Source organism: Mya arenaria, chromosome 13 (genome assembly GCF_026914265.1).
Source record: "Mya arenaria isolate MELC-2E11 chromosome 13, ASM2691426v1".
NCBI classification, from domain to species: Eukaryota; Metazoa; Mollusca; class Bivalvia; order Myida; family Myidae; genus Mya; species Mya arenaria.
The window spans coordinates 8,187,799-8,206,605 of NC_069134.1; the positions used below are offsets into that span (position 1 = coordinate 8,187,799).

An 18,807-nucleotide genomic window follows, 5' to 3' on the forward strand; every position below is an offset into this window, starting at 1 on the left:
AAAGGTATTTAAGATATCGCCCAAACAGGCAATAAACCAATTATATTTTTAAGAAAAGGTGTTTAAGAGACAGGTCATCTAATGATCAAACTTCATCTGATCATAATGCCGACAAACATTATCACCATGTTTCAAGATATTCAGTGTAAAAGTTGCATACATTTGGGGTTACTGAATTGTTTCATGTGATTATCAAACTTAAACTGAACATAATGCCCACTAACACAATCACCATGTTTCAAGAAATTCATTGTAAAAGGGGCTTAAATCTGGTGTTTCTGTATTGTTTCATGTGCCATTCAATCTTGACCCAGGCTTTATGCCTATTAACATTCACCAAGTTTCATCCTGATTTTGTGATAAAAACTGACTGGATAAATAAATATGCCAAATATGGTATATTTTAGTGTAAAACTGGTAACCCTGATGTTTCTAGGGAAATTTATCTCACAAGCAGTTTTTTCCTGAATGTTATGCCCACAAACAATGTCACCAAGTTTCATCTTCATTGGTTCAACATATATTTAAGACAGTCTGCACAAAAACTAAAACAACTAAATTTTAATGTAAAATAATCATAACTTTTTTGTAACTAGGGCAATTTATCTAACAACCCAATATGTATCACACTATGCCAACAAACATTGTTCCCAAGTTTCATGAAGATTGGATAATAAACCTTTAGTTATTTTCTGCACAAGATATCTCGTACGCCAACATATGGCTCAAAATTCAAACGTAATAAATATACAAGTATGTTGCCATTTTAGGTGAAACAATAAATTTATTTGACAAAGTAAAATGTGTGGTTTCATTTTTATTTTCAACAGTACATGTTTAAGAATAATTGATAACTATTTAAGCTTGATTCCTCGTTTGACTGCAGCCCTTATACCGGATATCTCTCCTCCATATTTATACGTCTCTGTGCGTGGCTCACGGAACTGAAACAACAAATTCCATCATACAACACAAATGTTATTTATATGTATTGCTTTAAAAAAATCAGAAGATATATCCAATTTTAATAACTGTTTTAGCTACAATTATTTCTACAATATCTATTGAAGAAATACTCTATATTTTACATTTTACTTAAACTTTCCTTAACATGAATTACTATAGTGCACTATATATATATATATATATATATATATATATATATATATATATATATATATATATATATATATATATATATATATATATATATATATATATATATATATATATATATATATATATTAAAAACTATAAATAGAACTTATAATCAGCATAAACCACTGTCATTTTACACACACACATATATTTGTTTCTGTAATTCTCTTCAATGACATCATTACACTGCTTGTACAAAAGATGTATACAGAATGACTTCTGTGCATCCTGAGAGATGAAACTGGCCCTACCTGTCCCTTCCTCCTGATATTCGCCTTTCGGAACTTCATTCGGTGTTTCACTCGTGGGTTGCGCAGCTCCTTCTTCTTGTGAGCTGTCAAGCCCTTGTTCTTCTCAATCTGAAAGTGACAATTAAGGCAATGTTCAGATTTATGCAATAATTACCAGCAGTCACACTTAAAGGTCAGCAGCCAAGTGTATAAAGCTTATTTATGATTTAGTTAAAACAACGTTAGCCAAAAAATGTATTGATTGGTCAGTATTGATACATTAAATACTAATAATCAATCAAATCATTTAAATATACAAACTAGCCTGAAGATAACCCTTTAATTTTATACACTTGGCTGCTGGACTGTACTAGATAGCTGGCAGTACATTTTATGTACCAACAATGCATTCAGTTAACAAGCATGTTAATTTTTCTGGAAACATCGAGTTCTCCAATATACATCTACTCTGTTTGGTCAGTGAAAGATTTGTGGATGATTCTTATGTGAACCAGTACCTGGTAATTGATGGCCCGTTTACCGTCCAGCCCATCCTCTTCCTCACCCTCATCTCCTACACCAGCCAGCATCCTGAAGTGAATTATGTATAAAGGAATTACTTTAAAGCCAATTCTTGTTTGTTTGGTGGCAGTGTCTATTTTGAAGTTGTTGCCTTGATAACGGATTAGAATAAGTAATAGCATTAGAAAAGACCTACAGAACAAAACCATAACTTGCAAAAAATCTTATCTCATTCACTAAATAGATTTTGTTTCCTCAAAAAATATCAAATATAAATCAAACAACTTTCCCTCTCTCAAAGCATTTCCAGACTTTGAAAACTAACTGTCAATAATTTCTGCAACATTTTAATCAACTTTACAAAACCCCTACTATCCCAACCCTAACTCTGCTTCAGCCTACCCTTCCACATCCTCCTCCTCTCCCTCCTCCTGCCCCTCATGATCAGGACGCCCTGCCTTCATCATCTGGTAATACTCGAGGGCTGCACGCTCATCCTTTGTCTCATACTGGTCGCCTACAGCCTTCTGAAAGTGTAGAGGTAAAATACACACTTAAAAAATGTGTTATACAGTCAAACCCATTGGCTCGAACTAGATGTAAAGAACTGATTACTTAAAACTGAAAGTAAACACTCCTGCTTGGCTCAAATTTTTCGAGGCTTGAAATATTTTTGCCCAACCCATGATGTTCGAACCATCAGGGTTCGACTGTATTTAGTTCCATGTTGGTTACCAAAAAATGTGTTTAATAGCAAGAAAATTGATAAAATTAAATACAATCCAGCTGAAAGTATATCTTCAATTCAGATATTAGCATTTTTTATGTAAAGATGGTTAAATTCACAGGCCATAGAGAACAGATACTAATGAAAAATTATGAAGATTTCTATTAAATGAATTTGAAAACATGCTCTCAATCATCCCAAACTGTATTATATATAGGGCTGAGGGCTATTGCATTTAAATCCCAGGATTTCTTTATTTTGCCTTCCTTGTTTTATATGATTATATAAAACAGCTCTAACCTTAATCTTTGTTTTTTGAACTCCCACATCCTCATACAGGTCATCAGACTCGGCACCATCAGAGTCAGACACCAGCTCACTGATCTTGCGCTTTTTTTCCACCCCCTTACTGGCCTTGGAGCGCTTTCTTCTACAATCAGATGGATAATTTAAGATGTTGGGATATACTGCAGATTTCATATAAGGCAAGAGTGATGCTTTTTTTTGTATTCCCACTCATTCTTGTCTGAATACTCTTTCTAAACATTTTTGAAAATATAGAATATTAGAGAAACTGCACTGAAATTAAAACAAATCATGTGAAATGCTTAAAAAATTAAAACTAAATTTTCCCATCCTCTTTATTTTTCAAATTTGAAGGATGGTCTAAAGGCTGGGGTTTTCATTTGTTTCTGCCAATGGCATTAGAATGCAAAATAAACTAGAGCTGTAACAGGAGTGATGATTACGGCCTGGACACAAGAACGCTAAAAAATATTTGCTTGAAAAAAAGCCATTACTCTGAGGTTATGGTGTACTGCATTTCCACTTATTATGCCTTACCAAGTGTGTTGTTAAATAATAATCCATTGAGTAATTTAACAAATTAAGGAGTTACGCTGCTGACAAGGAACAGTAACAAAGGTCAACAAATCTGATATAAGCTGAAATAAAGTTATGGTTCTTGTAAACTGCACTTTCTATCATTGTGCTTTACAACTGTATGAAGTTTAATTAAATTCCAGTTTTAAAGCTATGCTCCGCACAAGAAAAAAGTAAGAAAGGGCGTTTACTCTGTAATTAGTTGGAAAAGAGTAAAGCACTTTCTCTTATTGTGCTTTACCATTGGAATGCTCCATTCAAGAAAGAGTAAAAAAGTGCAATTATTCTGTAATGAGCTGAAATAAAATTATGGTCGGAGGTCGAGTACCTTGCATCGGAGTGTATAAAAATATTTTGGGGTTTTCAAGTAGCTTTGACCCTCCAGTTAAGGCCTCGCGCTACCCTAGGGGAAATCGAGATATTTAAGATGACGTCCAATTGAGAGAGGTTTTGTTGCGAATACCATCAATTATTATGCAAATGCATCTCGATTTAACTTAACAATGTATTTATGCAATATAGGTATCATAATAGCATTATAAAGACACATATTTACCAAGATGGCGTCCAATATGGCCGCCAAAAAAGCATAAATTAACACAGACTAAATAAAACGGGCATAATCGTTTACAAATGTATAAAAACAATAGCATTTTTCTTTATTTAAAATTACACTGTAGTTTATGGTAGGTATTAATAGCTTTAGAACAATTACTACATCAGTTCTTAAATAGAGAAGTTAGTTTGTTAATTCAAAGATTTATATATTCGTTTTGTTTGCTTATTGTAGCAATTTTCTTATGCTTGACATTTACTAAATATTGAACATGACATATACGCATTGTTGCAATGACAGCAAGAGTGTTGCATTGAGTATTTGACTGACATAAACATTTTATCATTTTAAGCACATCATATGAGGCCACTGAAATTTGTTTTGGTAATATTATTGGGACCAAAGATCGCGTGTCCTTTTTTCCCAACCAGTTTCAAACGGGTCCTGGTTAGGTTGGTCTGATTTAACTGCACAATTCCAAACACACGTTTGAAAATGTGCTTGCTTGATATTGTCATTAAATGCCTCTGCTATTGGGGGTAGAGAAGCAAGCTTTGGTGCACACGACGTCGCTTTCCTAACCTTAGAACTTAATACCTTCTGTAGAACCTCTGACATGTCGTCGTCAACAACTTCCATGCTGTAACATTCCGAAATGAAACGAGTTGATCCTCGGTTGACTGTCGAGTAGTTAAATGTTTCATCTCAAACACACACGAGTGATATTCGCTTTTAGTACCTGCAATACTGTGCCCTTACCTGTGACGTAGCAGCAAGTAGTAGTATCTGATCCGGATAGTGCGTGTGCTGCAATTTAATCCGGAACTATACGTTTGTATTTGTTGACTGTGACTGTTATATCTATCAATAATCTGTCTTTCACAGGTCATTCCGTAATAACTTTGTTGATGATTTGTTCCAGGTAATGGTGAAGAAGAAGAACAAAGCATCGGTATCGTCTGAAAGTACTCAAATGCCTCTATCATTTTCATTTACTATACTAACAATTTGATGAGCAACAATGTTGTCAGCTTCTTTATGTGTGTTGCGCATGTCATGACGCGTAATTATTACTGTTGGTGTAACTTCACTTGGTGATTCTTCATCTCCACTAACAATAAGCACTCACATGTCTAGGGAATGAAATGTTGCTACCGACATGATCTCTTTCTGAGGAGGAATTTGCATTGCAGTTGTCAACTGATGTACGCGCTTCGTATGTGATCCTCTGTTTTCCCGTGTTTCAGTTTCTGTGCTGTATTGCCTCTATCAGGCGAAGATAGGTAGCCGTCTATAATTGTCGATGCTACTTGCTTTGTTGCAGAACGTGCTGACACCTGAACTTGCAAATAATTTTTCAGCACATGTTTTGGATTTGGAAAGTCACATTCAAGACATCGCTGTTGGAACATGGGACAACTCAGGTCAGCAACCATCACTCTTGTAAAAATTAATTATGTCTTAAAGACCTTCGTATCACCAGCTTGTATACCCTTTTGTGTTTCAGCTTGTGTTTTGGGCCTGTATTCACTTATGGCCTAAGTCTGAGTTAGAGACTTAGGCCCAGAAAAGCGAACATTTAATGTTGTTAAAAAAATGCTATAACATAAGAATATATTGTCAATAGTTATATTAGAGATATTTTCAAACATTTAAGAATTCAGATTTTTTTGCCTGATTCTCAAACTCAGATTTAAGACGTTAGTGAATACGGCACCTGATCTTGCGACTTATCTTGAGATTGAAACTCCCTGGCCAACCATTTTCAAATTCCTTCATTTGTTTGATTCCAATTTTCACATCTTGATCAACATTTACAGTTTCTGGTGCTATCTGACCTGTAACTAAGTTGATGATTTCATCAGGGTAATTCGACGGCTCCAATGGATTTATACAGTCATTTATCGCTCCCTGCAGTGATCTATGATGGTTGCAGTCACTCAATATTCTTGTCTTCATTTCCTCTTTGGGTTTATAATTAGATGGCTTAACTTGTTCACTATTTGCAAGGCTGGAGATATCTGCCTCCAACCTGCTACAAATGTGTAGACCAGGCAACCATATCTTGGGTGTGTCGGATTTCAATGTAATACCAATAATGCCTTATTTTCCATACCAGTATCTCATAAATGTTGTCTCAATGAACATATCACTCGAAATGCCGTTCCAAACGCCAAGAATGAGACGCATCACATGCTCCCCTTTCCGAAATATTTCCCTACATGAACCGGGCATTGACTCCACAGATCGTAAATAGGAGCGGCAATACCAAACATAATGCACGTGTCTTGCTGCAAAGAAGTAGGGGATCGTAGATTTAATAGCTACCAAAATTTATGAAAACCCTAGTCAGTTTCTTTTTCAGCTATGATGTTAAGGTCACCCATGCTGTCTATAATACCACTTACAAATGTTTCTGTCAGAAGTTCTTCAGAAGTAAATTGGAATAAAAATGCCATTGTTTTTTTATACATATATGTAAACGGTTGTGCTCGTTTCATTTAGTCTGTGTTAATTAATGTTTATTTTGGCGGCCATATTGGACGCCATCTTGGTAAATATGTAATTATATAATGTCATTTGTGATATCTATATTGCAAAAATACATTGTAATGTAAAAACGAGATACATGTGTATAACAATTGATGGTATTTGAAACAAAACCTAACTCAATTGTCAATTTTCTATGTTTTGGCGGCTATTTTGGATGCCATGGTGGCCTAATTATGATATGAAATATTTTAGAATTGATCGGTTTGCAATAAAAATACATAATGGTATAATTTTGAACAGGAATTAATGCATTTATCCAAATTACTAGTCAATTGTTGATTTTGGTAAAATTTGGTGGCCATCTTGGACGCCATCTTTAATATCTCGATTTCCCCAAGGGTGGTGTGAGGCCATCAAACAGATTCCTTAACTAGGGGGTCTAAACTACTTAAAAAGCTAAAAACATTGTTTATACACTCCGATGCAAGGTTCAGCCAAAATATCCCATTTGGCTGCCGGACAAATACAGTAGTTTTCAATTAGCTAAAATAGAGTTATTGTACACTGCTCTTCTTCCCATTATGTTCTACCAGTGAATGTATTTTTATTAAATTTTATCCAGTAGTTTTGAAGTTATGCTCCGGACAAGGAAAATTGCAAAAGACCGACCGATTGATTGACCAATAATACGATACTCCCTTCCAACATTGTTAAATTATTTTATTAGAATGTCTTTTCAAATCATCACAGAAATAGAATTTGGCAAGTCAAAGCAAAGAATCAAATTCATCTAATGGAGAAATTATTAATCTTCAAAAAATTGTTATCCAATCAAAGTTTCCATTACAGCAAAGCACATGAACCCACCTGACAATAGTGCCTGTGGGTGTTTGTATTGGGGCAGGTGTCAGGGTGACTTCCTCCCCCGCAGCCAGTCTCCCAACAATGTCGTTTACCTCATCCTCCATCTGGCTGTCCAGTGGGGCCAGTTGCTGCATTATCTGTGAAATATATTGGTCATATGTACTGGGTTTTTTTTATTAATGATCACAAATTGTGAAATAAACAAGTGTAAAAACTTCACATCTTGAAATCAGTTGTATTAAAAATGACATGTTTACTGCATTTTTTTAATTATAAAAATGTATAAAAGTAGTACAACAGTAAGTGTTTAAAATTGAACTCCTAAGAATTTTATTTCCTCAAAAATAAAGGCTGTCCATTATAACCTACTATGGTCTCATTTGTATTCAAAGTGAACTACCCAACCTGGCTACAAGTATATGTTACTGTAGCTTACATTCCTGTACTGGAGGAGGCGTTTGATGACGGGGTGGTTGTGTATGGGGGCCTGCTTTGCCTTCAACATCAGGTAGAATAAGATGTTCATGCAGTAGCTGAAAACACACACAAAAACAACTCTTTTTAATATTAAACGCAGACCGTATCCTAGAAAAACAGTGAAGATATAATTACGAAGAAGAATAGAGAAGACTATATATATTTTCAGATATTAATTATTAAGGGTAAGCTAATTATTATATTTTAATGTATGAATATGGTTACTATTCCGGTAGGTTCTAAAAAGAAAACAGCTGTTTGCTTGAAATGATGTTAAGAGATATAATACTTTTTTACATTGGTAATATAAATTAGTCCCTGACTTGCCCATATTGACTAACAAATGAACATATGGATAGGTATTGAAAAAGCACAAGAACACCAATAACTTCAATAAGGCTGAACAAGGGATGGCATTTTATAAAGCATGTTAACATAATGACATGCACACTTGAACAAGAATGTGGCTTACTTTATGAGGAGCTTAAACTTTGTGTGTACATAGTCAGCTGCCTTGCCTTCAAATTTTTGGCCGGCTATAAGGTCCTTCAGGGGTAACCACCTCTCCTGGAGTTCTGTCATCTATATTGATAATGCGGACAATATTTTAAATGAAACAATAAACATAGTTAATATCTGTTTCATACCAATTCGCATAGTGATTTTTATCACATGATTCTGCATCTATTTTTTTTTTAAATAAATTTTCACTGCCTGTTCTTTAACAATTGCGATTTTTTTCTACTTTGGGAAAATTACAAAATCATGCTTAAAAATAATATATAATAGCAAATATACATGTTTTTACTTTTTAATGCATACATTATGCTATCAAGATTTTGTTTATTTTTTAACCAATTCATTGTTATTTTTATTCATTCACAGTATTCAATAAATTGGGGAAATATTATGGGAAAAATGAAAACATTTTTGCAAAGGGAAACAGCCTTTTAAAGGCAGTAAACTGCACCAAAAAAATCACTGTGCATACATGACAAATATTTATTCAAGGCTTTAAAGTGGCATGATTTTAACAATGAACAAATTTTGTCAACTTGGCCCTTCATACCTTTGTTTTGAAATCATCGATCAATGTCAAGAGCTCAGGGGATTCCTTTTTCAGCAACTGAAAAATTTATCAACAAAAATGAAATATGGTTACCGTATTAATATTAACTACAAATATGATTCTTTGATCACCTGGGAGGCATTTCATCAAAGAATCGTAGGTGCGATATTTTACCTAGGGTTATTGATGGAACAGCCCTCAGTTCTTCAATTTTGTGTAAATTCATGAATACTGCTACCCAGTAAATACACTGTAATACTATCTTTGCCATAATAATATGTGTAAAATCATGTACATCATTAGGGATCAAATACTGAAGTAGCTCACATGTACAAACAGAAGGTATCATACACCAAGCATTACTAGATGTCATAGAAATCCCTTTTTATAAGCTCACTTTCAACAAAAATACCCTCAGTGAGAGTGTCAGTCTCACCTTCAGCTTTTCTTTCCGTGACAGTTTGGAGAGGTCCTTGGTGATCTTCACCCCCTTCCCATGCACTTCCTTGGCGGTGGGTTGAGGACCAGGGGAGGTGGTAAACAGGTCCAGGCCAAGGTCAGCCTCATCCAGCTGGGCAGCCATCTGTCGCTGGAGTTTAAGGGCCTCCCGCTCCTCCATGGCAGCCTCACCATCATCCTCTTCCAGGCCCTTCAGATCTTGGTACAGTAGGGATAGAAACTGTTAATTTAATTCTGTGATGAATGAAATAGTACATTTGCCTTTTGGGGGCAATGTCTGGACACAAGTAAACAAAACCTTTATCTTAACTAGATGCCAAATGATGATATGTCAAGCCCATTAAAAGAGCCTTTAACACAAACATGCTATGGTAACACAGAATTAAAAGGTTGTTTTTTCAAACAAAAACTAATGTCTCTCCCTCTGCACATTATATAAGTATGGAGCCGACACCATTTGTGACAGACAGACAGTTATTTCAAATCCTTTGTTTTGGACATTTATTTATCCTTTTTGTACATAAAAACAATTGTTTTAATTGTGGTAAATCTTATTTGGAAGTAAAAGTGCATCTTATTATCTAAGTTATACCTTGAACTTTGAGGTACAGACCTGGGTCTTGTTCATGACAGGCCGCCTCATCATTGTGAGCCTTTATGGTAAGTTATTTGAAAATCCTATAATGCATGGTCAAAATATGGCCACGATAGAGCCAAGTCCAGACAGGCACACTTGTGCTTGCACTGACACACTTAAGCACATACACAGAACTTTTGGCACACTGTCAATACAGCAGAGATAAGGTTCAGTTTTGACAAGTCCTATCAACTAGGATTTAAGGCAAATTTTAACAAGAGCTGTCACAGAGACAGCGTGCTCGACTATTCCGCTGCTTTTCAATGTAAGGATTGAAAAGTTTTGGCAAAACATGCATGAATCACTGTTAGATTAGATTTCAATGTAATACATGATGTGCTGAGATATTAACATAAATGTGGTTACATGGAAAATTTTAACCAGAATTTTTAAGTCTAATAATAAAGGGCCATTATTTGCAAAATACCGTTATCTAACTTGGTTATTCAATTATGTTGAATACCATTGTATAAATTCTCAATGCAACACATCAAGTAGTTGCTGAGATATTATCCTACGTGTGCTAACATGCAAGACCTTAACCAGAATATCTAAGTCTCATAATAAAGGGGCAAAAATTATATAATATGAAATATAGAGTTATATTATTTGATTAAAGAATAAGGTTAAATTGTTGGGAGCCTGTGTGTAAAATTTCAATGCAATACATGATGTATTCCCAGAATTTCTATGTCAAAAAAAGGGGCCATTATTTGAATTTAATGCAAATTAGAGTTATCATACTTGGTTAATTAAGTAGGTTGGATGGTTGAGTACCATTGAATCAAGTCTCAATGCAATACCTCAAGTAGTTGCTGAGATATTAACCTATGTGTGCTTGCATGCAAAACCTTAACCAAGGTGTGGCGCCAACGCCGACGGTGAGTAGTATAGCTCTCCATATTCTTCGAATAGTCTAGTTAAAAATGGACCGGGTGCTAAAGGAGAAAAGAACACATTGTATCAGACTCTGAGGAACTTGAACATTATGAATTTGACAGAAAATGTTAGGATGTGTACTTTATTAAAGAAATAATGGTTTTCAACTGTCAAAGCCACTGTCAAGTTTGTATGAATTAAAAATTACATTTTCTTTTATAATCAAATCAAAACAATTATTCAATTATCTTCAGCATTTATTTTTATGAAGGCAGGACCGTGACAATGCTTGTCTTCAACAGGGCCGACTACCAGAAAAGTACAGGTGGAAGCATCTTTCCATAACTCTTGAGCTTAAATTTATATCAACAGAACTCATTTTGATCTCTGTGTGACCTTGATCTATGAGGGACAGACCTGGACAAACCGCCTCATCATTGTGAACCTTCATGGCAACCTTCATGCCAAGTGTTTGGAAAATCCTATGATGCATGATCAAGATACAGTCTGGACAAGGTCCAGTCCAGGCCAGTCCTGCTCAGTACTCATTGTGACATTTAACCTCTAAGTGTAACCTTGAGCAATGAGGTACAGACCAGGGTCCTGTGTGTGACAAGCTGTTTTATCATGGTAAACTTTATGGCAAGTTTTTTGAAAAGCCTATAAAGCATGGGCAAGAAACAGGCCGGACAAAGTTGAGACGCACTGTCACATGCCAATGTGACTGCTATGTTGCGCTCACTGCAAGTGGGCTCAACAAAAAATCATATTATGTTGAAATGTGTGTCAAACAATCAAGTCAAATACATGCAAACCGTATTTCCTAACATGTACATATTTAATTTATGATCTGAATAGAAAACTCAAAGTCACGAGAATAAGAAAACCTAGTCAAAAGAAAAATGTACCTATGTCGTCATCTCCATAGTACTTGCTGCGTCTTGAGCCCCAGGCTTTGTTGTCTGGAAGACCTTAAATATATTTAATACCCTAAATTGAATATTTGTCAATTAGGTTGTTTCTACACTTTGGTGTGTGCATTAAAATATTAAACTTTAATATGATAATGGTACTCAAAAAATAAACAAGCAGATTACTTTTTCTTTAAATAAGGCATATATTACAGTTTCCAGAAAAGAACAGTGACTTTGTTACTACTTATTATGACATAACCCTGTAATTTTTATATATTATGCAGCCCCATTGTTCCTAAGATCTAATAATCTGCTGCCACCTTCTTCCTCATCCTCCTCCTCAGACTCATCCTCCATGTCACTGCCAAGGTCAGCCTTGTGCTGCAGGTGCTTCACGCGTCGCAGCTGGGCCTTCAGCTCCCGTATCTCCTCATCATCGCTCTCCTCCGACTCCAGGTCCATAACACCCTCCTGATGGAAGGTAAATGGACATAACTTTATTAATTAAGTATTATATGATAAACAAAACACTGATTGCAAGCAATACATTAGTCCCCTACTGGTTTGGTTTGTCACAGAAACAATATTTTTTTAAAAATCATTATAAAATGAGTACTTCATTGGCAAATAACAGTACTGCAGTAATCACTTAAACACAAGATTATTATCCAGATTTCATGATGAATGGAACGACATTCCTGAATCTTCTCTTGTCATAGCACCCACTTTTTTGGGGCGACAAAGTAATAAAATAACATACCAAAACAAGAGGCCCAGAAGGGCCTATGCTCTACTGGCATGGCTTTTGCGGTCATATCAATCCAGAGCATGTATGTATGGGTAAAAGGCTACAGACATATACTTTATGTTTTGTGTTTGGGTTACCTGAAAACGTAGGACGTTCAACATCTGAGCCCAGAAAGTATTGTAAGCAGATTAGTTGCATGAACTATTTTAATATGTGCCAAGTAAAAGTCATCTGACAAAAAAAATGCTTGCAAAACTGTACTCATAGTAAAAATTTCTGTAGTTTTAAAAGTTAAAAAAAGTTGGTCAAAAGGTCAAAGTCAAGGGCAACCTAGGACAACATTGATCAATTTGAACAAACATTCACAATCAATTGCGCTGAGATGGACGAACACACAAAAAGATTTTCAAACCTTTCCAGATTTATGTTTATCAAACCTGTGAACCCTGGGTGTGGCCAGTAATGACACCAGGTGCATAACTTAAACATTCACAACCAATTTTGTTAAGATGAATGCGCAAACTACAGAACTTAAAGCTAAAAAATGGCCTTTGGGCTTTCAACAAGAACAAGGCAGAGTAATTCACAAAATCAACTGCCGAAGCAAAAAGCAAATTGTCTCTCAAAATCCTAGACTTGCAAATTGTCTCCCTTAACTCTAGACTTGAATTTACATGTACATGTAAACTTGGCTAAAAATAGAATTCACTCATGCAGACTGGCTAAAAATTTCTTTAAAACTTTCATGGCCCATAATCTAGGCATTTATGGGCGTATCTGGCTGGTTTTCGAAAGGAACCGAGCTGTAATGGATATCTAGATACTGTACAAGTTTCATCGAGATACAATCAAAACTGAAGACTGTATCGTGTTCACAAGCAATTGTTTACAGACGCACGAACGCACGACCGCACGGACACACGGATGCACATACTACGTACACATTACCATCGCATAATTATAAATAAAATATTTTTACTATTTTCGGAGCCATAACAACCACTGTTTTTGTCCAACAACTAAAAGGATGTGCAAAAAACCTAAAAGCACTATCTGCAAACCAAGTTTCATAAACAAAGCTTGCATATTTCTACAGGTATTGCAGGTTCCAGTCAAACTAATTCCTTTGCCGTTAATGTTATAAAAGCGTGAAAAGGCAGAAGAAAAAATATTGGTTTCAAAACACCTCGCCGAGGTCTGGGAGCAAACCCAGTAACAAATCAGCATCAAAATGTCTAGAAACATACCCAGTAACAAAACACCAGCCAATGGTCTCGGAACTTACATCAAAAAAGAAATATTGACATATAGAGGGAGACTAGAAGTTTAAGTTCAATAGTTCCACTGACCTCATCCGACATTGGACCCATGTCTTCATCCTTGAAACCTTTCTCTAGCAAAACCTGCAATCAAAAGTTCAATTAGGGTTAAAAATTCAAGCGGAACTGTCAGAATAATTGGACTCTTTTTTTTATTCAAAACAATGCTTGATGATTAAATATCTACTTCATTTATCAATACAAAATCATTTTAACTTTCACTAATGAACCTTTAAAATAAGTAAAAAAAATTTGGTTGCTAAAATCAATCTGATATTCATTAATTAATATAATTTATATATTCTAATCAACTCATCAGTTCAGTTTGAGTTTTTTTATTCCTTACAATGGATTCCAGGTAAAAAAAATCCAACTCAATAACATTTCAAGAATCCAACTTTAGCAAAGCTCCACCAAGAGTACTTTATTTTAAATCAGAAATAAGAATTAGGTATAAACCCTAGTATGAGATATTTCTTCATACTATTGATTGATATTCCATTCATAAAAATATACATTAAACAAAAACAATAGAATTTGTTAAATTAAAAATCCAAGAGGTCAGTTCCGTTGTTTCTGGCTTTGAAGATGCAAAAACCTTAAAATAGAAATTTCAATAAACCAGAAAAAGTTTATCATATGATGTTATGATATCACCAGAAAATCGAAATCACTTCATAGTTGATGAGATCTTGTTTAATCCTTGCACAATTGTAAATGGAAGCAGTGTAAACAATAGTTGTTCGGTATAATAAAATAAATATCAGATGCCATGGATATCTCATAATGTAAACCCTCAAAACGTTAATGCTTTCAACTCGTTCAACATTAATGCTCTCCGGTTTATGTTATATGCTATCAACCATGGTATCTGATGTTTATATATTGACCGCACTTAACCCAGGTTAGTTATTTCAATTAATAAAAAGGCAATAACTCTTGCATTACTGACTTGATTTAGATAAATGTGTTAGCACCATTGTACTGTGATAATACAGTCTTCATATGAAATTTTTTAATACGAGAGCAATAACGCCTGTGTTACTGATTCCATCTAGACAAAACTAATGAGTGCACCACAGCACTATAGTTATACACAATTCACATGAGTTTCATTAACATCTGTCACTGAGTAACATAGCCATGTCACCATATGGACAAACTTAAAAAAAAATTAATAATTTGAGGCCAATATTGAGTTACTAATCCAATCCAGATGAATCTTGCATGTGCACAAGTGCTTCAAAGTTACCGTATAACTTGACATAAGTTTCATAAGTTTCTGTCTAGTAGTTACAAGGTAACAGACCAATTGACACATGGGCAACAGCCGCAACACCATACCAATATCCCTCCGTATTGATGGGGGACAATAACTCTGCCATGAAGTACAGTATAGATAGTTCATGTATGATGCACTTCTTTAAAAAACAAAAATAATGTACACATAATTTTTAACAAAGTTTTGCTGAGATTGAAAGGAATTAAATTTTAAATTGAACTTAAAGATAAAATTTTAATCAATCTGACAAGATGAACATCTTATTCATGCAATAGAATTGATGAAAGTGGACCTTTTCGCGACTGGCGTGAAACTCATCGACATCATCATATATATACTCCCTGGACTCTGGGTCTGGTTTGTCCAACCGTCCGTATAGGCGCTCATCATCAGACGCATACTCCGGCACTACCCCATCACTCTTCTTCTCAACACCTTTCTTCTTTCCCCTAAATATAGGTCAATGTTTTATATCGTATCTTCATATTTTACGTTTATTTATTCTTTTAAGGTAATATATTTGTCTTATGATGTATATTCACTGTTGTTCTTATCAGACTGACCTACTAGTATGTTAAATTGAAACTTGAAACTTGTTTATTTGATTAAACGCCTATTTTTACATAAAATACTCAATGGCGTTGTACAATACAATGATAAAATATTTTAAATAATTTAAAGATATAATACTATCTAGACATCAAACATACTTAATTTGAAATAAATTAAAAATAAATAAATAATTAAGCTAAATACATCGTTAAAGCAAATAAAACAAATGACATGAAGTAAGATAAATTAAAATATCTAAAAATAAAATGAATATAAAACATAAAATAAACAATCATCGCATGCTAATTTATCACAGTTAGTTTTCCACTGTTCATTGTTCAGTCACTGTTTTTAAAACAACATGTCAAATTTTCGAAAGTAATGTGTCTTCAAGTTCTTCTTAAACACTTCTAACGATTTCGATGTTCGTATATCAGATGGCAAATCGTTCCACAGGGCTGGGCCAATGGTACTAAAACTGCGATCAGAGAATGTTTTATGTTTGTTTGTTGGTACGACGTAACAACCCACACTGGATAGCGAAGAACGAAGATTGCGTGGTGGTTGCTTTACTGTCAACAGATCTACTAGGTATGCCGGTGCCTTTCCGACCGAGCAATTGTACATGATGGTTAAAATTTTAAAGTTTATCCTAGCTTTCACTGGTAACCAGTGTAATTCAAACAAAGATTGTTTGGAGCTTTCATATTTGCCTCGAGAAAGCACAAGTTTTGCACACATGTTTTGAATTCTTTGCATTTTCTGAATATCACAGGCAGCAATGCCATACAAGATGGAATTACAGTAGTCAATGTGTGACATTACCAGTGAAAGAACAAGAATCTCCGTTGCCTCTTTGGTCAAATATTTTCGAATGTTTTTAATTCTCATGTAGTTTAGCATGGCTGTTCGGTTACATATAATAATTAAGTTACATATACGTACAGGCTGTTTAAATCGCTCATTCATGTCTTCACTGACTCGGACAGTCAAAACAAATTTACGTTGATATATCTTTTAAAATGATTGATAATGGCAAACTGGTCTATGTTTAAAATACATGTGTTTATCGATGTTAATTTCGTGATTCCACCTTGGACCTTGGACCAATAATAATTTTACTCCCAGCTTGGACTTGGTCTAGTCCATATAAACAGCCGTTTCAGTCTTTGATGATTTTTGATTTGGCGACTCTACGGGTCCATATCCCACTTGTTGTTTTCCTAGCCAAGAATGACAGATCCCAGCACTAATTATATTGAGCGGAAAAATAACGGGCACATGCTAGATGGTTTCAAAATGGCGATGCTTTATTGACAGAAGTCGATCTTAATTAAACTAATTATTTGTGTTTCATAAAACACTTAAGTGTAATAAGTAAAAAGTATTGGCGAAAATAATTAAATTGTAACTTTTGTGTTTTAATTTAACAGTAAAGTGTTACGTATTGTGGAGTAACAGTTGAAGAATATATTTTACATTGGTACGGCTCAGTTGACTTGTGGCATTTAGGGAACAAAATGAATATCCAAATGTTAAAAAAGTTCCCTAAACGCGTATTATTGTGGCTAGATTTGGTCATAAACTTTTGACCAAGTCAAAGGTAGAATCTAGTCTAAAATTATAGACGTGTTATACGGGATTCTTCCAATCCCTAACGAATAAACTGGTTTGTGCAAACACAGGGGGTGTTTGAAAAATATTGAAATTGTATAAAGTGAAGTATTTTATGGTTGAAATGGATAATAAAGGTTTATATTTATATTTTACCATGGAAGTGCAAAATTATTTTGCACAAAACAAGCATTAATGCATTAAAACACATTATTTACATTTCCAATAAAACAAAAGTTGACTGACACAGACAACAATTATGCCAAGCGGAACAACTCAACCGTAGCGTAATTATGTCGGTCAAAAGCTATTCATAGCTTATGTTAAACTGTTGATGATAGTACCCGAAAATAAATAAATATTCACTGACTTGACTTAATAACTCGGCCACCTCCAACTAGCTTCAAGATAGACCTCGTTAATACAATCGTAACAACTCGGCCATGGCCGAAATGTTTTGATTGTTGTAAAATTGTGAACTGCAGCCTTAGAGGTGCCTATCATGTATATATTGTCATGTTTTGATAAAATGAAATGAAGAAAAACCCGTCATAATTATTCGTTGGATAACTCATAATTATTCGTTGGATATTGATTTTTTGTGTACGGAACTAATATAAAATAACATTATCTGGTAATATTTCATGTTTTTATGATATTTTATGGACACAATATGCTTTAACCCGGAATCCCGATCGGAACTACCCACTTTTCGTACAAAACAATTTGTACGTGAAGGATTTGCCCTATCAAAAATCGTAAAAAAATCCGTCAACGTACATTTACTTTGGACTAAGGAACACGAAATTAACATCGAATTTTATTCATTTTTCTGCTCTGCTAATTTTAGCTGTCATTAACACAGGAACTGAACCGCTTTAAAAGAGAAATATTGATATTCTACTTACTTTCGTGGCATTATATGATAAAAGTATAGTAAATTAGTTTCACATGTGTTTGTTTTTATTCTCTGAATTGCTTTTTTTACAACTTAATATAATTTTGACGGGACACTGGATTTACCGAAACGCGCTAAATTACCGAAATACAAATTTAATTACCGAAATACGCAAGAAAATTAACGACATACGTTTTCTTATAAACAAAAATATTTATCCTATTCATATATTAGTTATACGCCTTGTAGCCTAATACTACACAAAAAATATTTGGAAATAATGAATTTATTGCCAAAATAATTCCGCTTATTTAGCAAGTAAGAAATATTTCCGAAATACGAATGAACGGATCCATAAAATTAAAAGAAAAACAATTAAATACATTCGGTTATCTATTTTGTTTTTCGATCATGCTTTACACAAGACATATTCATATGACTGAGATAAAATAGGGAAGGATGCACAAAACATATATATATTAATGAGTGACATAAAATATGGAGCGCTACAATTCAAGGTGTAAGGT

At 34.4% G+C, this 18,807-nt stretch overlaps 1 protein-coding gene across 1 annotated transcript; it reads right to left on the bottom strand.

The window, feature by feature from the left end:
- Positions 1-804: 804 nt before the first annotated feature.
- Positions 805-18,394, bottom strand: LOC128214057 (something about silencing protein 10-like). The gene is made up of 15 exons (XM_052920294.1): positions 18,291-18,394; positions 15,509-15,665; positions 13,965-14,018; positions 12,188-12,338; positions 11,862-11,924; positions 9,415-9,635; positions 8,979-9,035; positions 8,382-8,491; positions 7,869-7,965; positions 7,436-7,569; positions 2,938-3,067; positions 2,313-2,437; positions 1,907-1,979; positions 1,410-1,517; positions 805-944 (listed from the first exon to the last, which is right to left on the bottom strand). Exons 1-15 carry the CDS (start codon positions 18,299-18,301, stop codon positions 855-857), a joined length of 1,581 nt encoding a protein of 526 aa, XP_052776254.1. The 5' UTR covers positions 18,302-18,394; the 3' UTR covers positions 805-854.
- Between the last annotated feature and the right edge of the window lie 413 nt (positions 18,395-18,807).